Source organism: Cystoisospora suis (genome assembly GCF_002600585.1).
Source record: "Cystoisospora suis strain Wien I chromosome Unknown contig_6917, whole genome shotgun sequence".
Taxonomy (NCBI): Eukaryota; Apicomplexa; class Conoidasida; order Eucoccidiorida; family Sarcocystidae; genus Cystoisospora; species Cystoisospora suis.
The window spans coordinates 2,327-9,086 of NW_027159704.1; the positions used below are offsets into that span (position 1 = coordinate 2,327).

General features: G+C 45.9%; 1 protein-coding gene across 1 annotated transcript; it reads left to right on the plus strand.

Annotated features, from left to right (window-relative positions):
* Window positions 1–1,438: 1,438 nt before the first annotated feature.
* CSUI_010210 (chromo (chrromatin organization modifier) domain-containing protein) lies at window positions 1,439–6,757 on the plus strand (the record flags this gene model as incomplete). The annotated part of the gene is made up of 5 exons (XM_068070315.1): window positions 1,439–4,199; window positions 4,800–4,903; window positions 5,316–5,398; window positions 5,860–5,923; window positions 6,716–6,757. Coding segments are annotated over exons 1-5 (2,724 nt in total), but the record flags the coding sequence as incomplete, so codon positions are not given.
* Window positions 6,758–6,760: the final 3 nt, after the last annotated feature.

Here is a 6,760-nt window from a genome sequence, read left to right on the forward strand (position 1 = left end):
GGTCGCAGGAAGGCCAATAGAAATTGTACGAAGGTGAACCAGGAACACTCGCCCAGTATACGAGAAGATATAACTTACCACGGAACCATCTCTTGGAATTGAAGAAACAAATCAAGAGCTCCTGGATAGAGGCTTTGTCGAGCCACGGCCAACACCTTTTGCAGCTCTACTGCTTCTAGTACCGAAGCGGGGAAGAGGAGATGAATTACGAGGGTTGTGGAGTACGAGGCTTTGAATAACGTCACCTCAGAAGACGAAAACCGATAACCGGGCGTGCATTTCTTCGATCAGTCGATTAAGGGGGATCAATGGCTTAACAACTTGCGTCTACAAGAAGCGTAGCGCCAAGTGCAAGTGGCACCACAGGGCCAGCCGAAAGCTGCTTTCAAGTGTCGGTATTGGATTTTTCAGTTTAGAGTTCCGGATCTAGATCTGCACTTCGTAGAGTCTCTGGTTAGCTATAAGCGGTGTGCCCGTCGACTTTCCATTGATGGATGTAGGAAGTCTTCTTCAACGACACCGATGAACATGCAGTGTATTTGGATGATTTTCTTACTTGTTCAAAAACAAGACAAGAACAGCTGGCGTCTACGGACCGACTTGGGGGAATTCGTGAACATCAACTACATGGAAAAACTGACAAATGTGACCTTCTTACACAAGGAGTGAAGTATATCAACGACCCCCAAAGGCTAACGCTTAATCCGAGAAACGTTGAAGCGCTAAAGAACTACTGGAGAAGCTACAGAACTCAAAGAAAGCTCGAGGGCTCCTAGGACTAGTAGGACATTAGCGGCAGTTGATTGAGGAATTTCAATGAAAAGGCCAAACCATTCCATGACGTAGTGCAAGAAAAGCTGAGTTAGTAAGGAGACTCGAGTACTCCAAGCAATGCTTGGATTGTCAAGGTGGCTATGACAACGATCTTCAGTCCGTGTCTACCATTAGTATCGAGGACGGCCTCATCGAACCCTGCCGTGGGTGCAGTCTTGAAACAGGAAGAATATCAAACTGCTTTCGAGTCTCTACAAAATCACACACGGGAACAGTATTATGCTGCACATGGGAACTTCTCGTGGCTTAGGTCTTCTCGTGTGCCGCTTGCTTACTCCCCGTCTCTTCCGAGATTGACGGATGCCCAAATACCGATGAAATTTGCCCGTCCCTGGATTTGTGTGGGACCTGGAAACTGCTGTTATTCACTGTATATAGTTAAGCTGCAGACCAGATCTCTGCTGGGAATTTCGTGAGCGAAGAAAATCCCCCATTTTTTCAAGGGATTCTCCCGTGCCAGCTGTCTCCCCAGGGTAATGCAGCCAGCGAAGTTAACTGCCGACGTTCTCGCAGGGGGAGAGTTACTACGGCTAGCCGAGCGGTTCGTTTAGCTTACTTGACAGGTGGTCGGGAGGCCGGAGGAAGTTTATTGTGTGCTCTTCAGACCCAAAGGAGGCAAAAGGCGGGAATGCCTCTCTCTCCCTTCTCTATCGAGAATGAGAAGATTCTCAGGTGCTGTGTCTTGACCACTCGACAGCCTAAGTGAGCTGTCTCGTGTCTTTCTGCAAACAATATTTGACCCCCCCTACCTCCCTCCTTATCTACGTCATTCTGAAAACAAAGGAAAGGCTCGTGGTGATAGTAACGATGGTCTTACATCTTCCTGGACTCCCTGTTACCGAAGTAACCAGCAAGCCGTCCCATGAAGCCCAGGCCCCACGCGTTGAATTAGCGCGTGAATCCTCCGGAGATTTAGAAGACGACAAGCCGGGTCATGAAGGTGCTACGGAAAATCGCAAGAAGGTTTAAAGGTGACGGCTTTATCTTCTTGGAAAAAGCTAAAAAAGTTGCAGGTTTCTTCTTGTCCGGTCCAATCTGTCTCCTGAATTCCTTCCCAAGCGTATTCAGACGACGTTGTCCAAGGAAATCCCCTCCGTCCGTCAAAACCATACCATCCACTCATCAATTGTGCACAAGATGGAGACTTCCGACACCCTCCTCCTTGGGGCTGTCAAAAACAGCGCAACTGAGACGGGAGAAGAAGAAGAGATTTTACTCCGGCATTGCAAGAGCGGAGTCTAGAAAGGAGGATAATAACCCGAGACGTGTTCCTTTCTTTTGGGTTTTGCTCTTGGTCCTTGTTTACATCCTCTTTTTCGATGACGTAGGGGAGGGTGTATTTTCGACTTCAGCTTATGGCTTAGCCTTACAGCACAAGAGTCGAATTTCTTCTTTTTCTATGTTGCCAGAAAACATTAACACAGATACACCATTTCAAAGACAACGCTTTTCTCTTCTTACTTCACCTCTCCGTTCTCCGACTCCTTCTCCCCCTCTCTCCCCTTTTTCCCGACTATTTTCTTCATCGTCGCCTCTTTCACAGCGGTCTTCGTCGTCTGCAACAAGCTATACTTCCAACAGCCGAAGTAGAGAAGACTACTCAACTCTGACACGGTTGACGCGGAAGAACCTCAAGAAGCTATTCAGTGCAGACTTTTCGTCAGCTTTACCAAATTCTTTGATTCGTAAAACACAACCGAAGGACACGACAGACTTGCTACCTCTGAATCTTTCTGTAAATTCTCCCACCATGAGGCAAGACGAGAAGGAAGATGGCATGGGGGGACCTTTAGCTACGTCGTCTTCTATTTCCTTTGCTCCTTCACACTCTCTCTCCGTGAAGACTTCATCAAAGGGTGAAGAAAAGCTTCTAGATCAACAGCAGCAGGAGCACACGAGGCAACGCGAAGGAGGACACATGATTGCGAAAGAAAGGTCACACGATTCAAATGAAAGAAAAGGAGACGGAGAAGAGAACACGTTCTCGGCTCATGGCCGTGCGCCTCTTTCTTCTTCGTTGGGAGATCGAGTGTTCCTGGAGAATCCTGATGAGGTTTCTCCAGATCAGTCTTTAATAACATACATTACAGGTTTTGGTCCCTTTGCGAATATCAAAAACAATCCTACTGCCTGTGTGGTGATGCATCTCCATGATGTACTTCTTCACTATCTCAAGCAGAGCGAAGATACCAATGAGCCACAGCAATCTGTAGATCTTTCCTTACCGTCATTCCCCTTTACTAAGTTTCCCCGTAATTCAACAAAGGGAACCGAGTCAGATTCGCTATTTCTGTCTTCTCCGTCGTCATTATGCTCTACGTTGCCGTCCTCGTCGTCTCACCCCTATGAGAAGGAATCCAGGTGTACATACACCCCAGTTATAAGCCCCTTGTTAACTCAAGAAGAACTGGAGGCATCTTGTTCTGTAGAAGGCAGTTCATCCTCATCAGCCTTCTCACCTGATGATGGTTTCTCTTCATCAACACAGAAAGCTGAGGACTCCGCTTCTACTAAGGTCCCTGGTCACAATTCTTTCTCTTTCTCCTCATCTTCAAGTGAAAAGAATCTTGACGGCGGTGATGTACCTTCTCCTCCTCCTCTTCATACCAGTGCTCGTACGAGGGAATCCCTTTCTGAGACTCAGCACACGTCCCTTCTTGCCCTCTCTCCTCCCGACAACGAGCAAAGCCCCCTCGCTTCTCTCAGTCCTCCTACTCCCTTCCTTTCTTCTTCTCCAGCTAACATTTCCATATGTGGGGCGCAGGTTCTTCATGTCTCTGCAAGAGCTGTTGATGAAGCAGTTCCTCGGATTGTTGCTTCTCTAACCTCTCTGTCATCTTCCACAGATGATATGAAAAGTACCAAGAAGAAGAAAGAGACGGAGACCAAACAGGCCGAGGTGCAGGCGAAGGATTCGACAGTGGAACCCTTGGCTCCAGTGGAAAAGAATCACAAAAGAGATGAGAACGGCGACAGATCAGAAGAAGGCAGGACTTTTCTCCAAGAGCCTCTTATCGACAGTAGGGACGATAGATCAGGAAGCATGGATCAGCTTGGAGAAAGAGAAGAAGAAGATGACTCAGGTATTGTTCATCTACATCTTCCTCTTCCTAAATTCCTGTCAAGACACACGACTTCAGCTGACGAAGTCGTGGCACCTCATTCTCTTTCCTCTTCTTCGTCATTGGACGTATCTGAAGAAACATATGGCGGACCGACTTCTCCGGACTCCCAGGGGGCGCATCTCTATCTGCCTAGGACAGGCAAAAAAGACGGAAATTTACACAGGACTCGCAAACTTCTTCTTCATCTCGGGCTGGATGCAAAGGCGAAGACATTCAATCTGGAAGAAAGGGCTGTCAATGGTAAGCAAAATTTCTGGTGTACGTACAGCCGCATTGCCGATATCGACGGGAGGTGAGAATGAAGATAGTCGTGGTGGACGTTACTTCTTGTCTGCTGTAGAAAAGAAACGTAAAGGTCTCCTGCTCTGCTTCGTGCCTGATAGTCTTCTGGATTTGACGCGATGTGTTATGTGAGTCTAAGGATGCGAAATATCTTCAATCATGCTTAACGAGACAGGGATGTGCATGTATGTAGGTGGAAAGTATAGGCATCATTGCAGTGTACAAACCCTGACTCACACTCGTGTGGTTTCATCCGGTGTCTGTACACCTGACGAGTTTGAGTTATCTAGCTCCTTCTTAGAGAACAAATGTGTCGTTGACAAGTGCTTGATAGGGGTCGTAGAAGAGACGAGACTATAACCATCAACTTTTTCTATCTGTACACTGAATGACGCAGAGGTACCTGTGAGTCTTCATCTATCTGTTCATCTACACCTATCACTCTACCCCCCTTCACTGGTACTTACTTCACTCTATCTTTCTTATCCTCCAGTGTACCTACAGAAAGAACGAACGGTGTGTTGCTTTTGCTTTTCTCCTTCTTTCTTTGTGGTGTAGAAGCCAATTTCCGTGGACAGCCAGACCAGCAAGACTATATAGCTAAAGGAGAAAAGATCGAAGCAGAGGGCCCAGGGTGTCTTTCGACCTCTTTACCTCTAGATGTGAGAGACTCTCTGCCGACACTCCAAGCCTTTCTTTGTATTCGTGAAATCTTCGCATAACCCTTCACGGATACTCATTCCTTTCTTCAGACTTATAGACTACGTTCATCCATCAACACATAGGAAGAGAGCGGAATGCTGTCGTACCAAATCTTTCAGGATATTTCAATCCCGTGTTCTCTCGTCTCGATGGATGAAAAGTACAGATGGGGGGTGTGTATGGGCGGATTCATCTGTGTATATGTGTGTGTATGTGTTGTTCTCACATGTTTCCGTGTGTGGTATGTGCATGTCTGTCTACACATAGATATATGGAGGTGTATTTCTCCGTCAGTTTTTTATGCGGGTGATATCGACATATGTGTATCTCTCATATAGGTGTGGAGTGTGGGGTTGTGCATCTTTTTGTCAGGTCATATGCGAGCGCATGCAAGCGAAGGGATTCTCCTGTAGGACGTCGACTGATGCAGGGCGCTTTGTATGTAACTACACGTAGTAAGTCTCCGTACTAAGCAATCTTCTTTCTTTCTTTCCTTGTCATTCTCGGTAGTTTGTTGTCTAGGTCAGAGACTTCGTTTCCTCTCTTGTATTCAGTCTCTCTTACCTTGTTCTCATCGTAAGCTTCTTATCCTCGTAAATGCATCTCCTTAGTAACTCCGAGCTGGGTTCAAGTGTACAGACAGCTCAACTCGCCATCAGTTCGATCTATGTGTGAATTCGCACCTATGTATGCATGTAGATGTCTATGCAAATCTTTATAGAACAGATCGTGCAGTCGCACCTGTAGGAGGATAAGCACCCCCCTATGAAAAGATTACCGACTCATAACGGACGTCTCCTATAGTCCTATCACGCACAAGAGTCTATAGGCGTCTGTATATACATACATGTATGTGTGCCTATTCATTGATCATTGATCTGGGGATGTTTCTGAGTTTATATTTGTTGTTCGGCAGCTATAAGTCCTTATTCGAAGCCAGGAGGAGAGGAGATGCGGACGTCTTCGTTTTATTTGTGCATGTAAGTTTTCTCTTGATCGTGAGACTGACGAATTGATACAGGCGAGGTGACAAGAAGAAAGAAATGATGGATGGAACCATCATACGATACGGATAGATAAAGCATGGCAAATGGAGGATCGACTCTTCGCTTGTTCTTTGGAAGTTACCTCCTCACTCCCTACGTGTAGTCTCATGGAATTTCTCAGCACGATCTGTTCGACACCCATCCTCGTACACACTCTCATGTTTACATATAGATATATCTATGTGTATACGTATATCTGTGTTGTGTCAAGACATATAAGTATACACCTGTACAGTCATATTAGAGTTGGATGATAGATACGTGTATATATCGATCTATTGTCTTCTCCAATCCGTGTACAGTTAGTGTGCACGCAAAAACGCATTTATAGCATAGATATACTTCTATTATGATACACCTATCTCTCTAGTTATCTATCTTCATATAGATATGTACATATAGAGTCACGCCATATATATGTGTTTGTAGTATGTAGGGGTGATATAAGAAGGATGATATCTATGCGTGAGTGGTGTATCGTTGCAAAATCGTGCAAATGGTTTAGTGATAACTGCATCTCCCATGAATATGTGTGTGCTCTTTACACTTGCATACATTCACGTGTAGACGGAGCGAGAGAAAGATGTCGATTGCATATTCTTTCGTCGTTCTTGACTTCTCCTTCTCACCGGTAGGCAGTAGATAGATACGTTCATATAGAGGGAAGCAGCCCTATCTGCTTAATGTGCATTCTCTTCATCTGTCTTTCTGTCTGTCTGGATGAAGGGCTTGTGTTTCTCGTTCGCTCTCTCTTTCCTTCTTGCCGCTGGT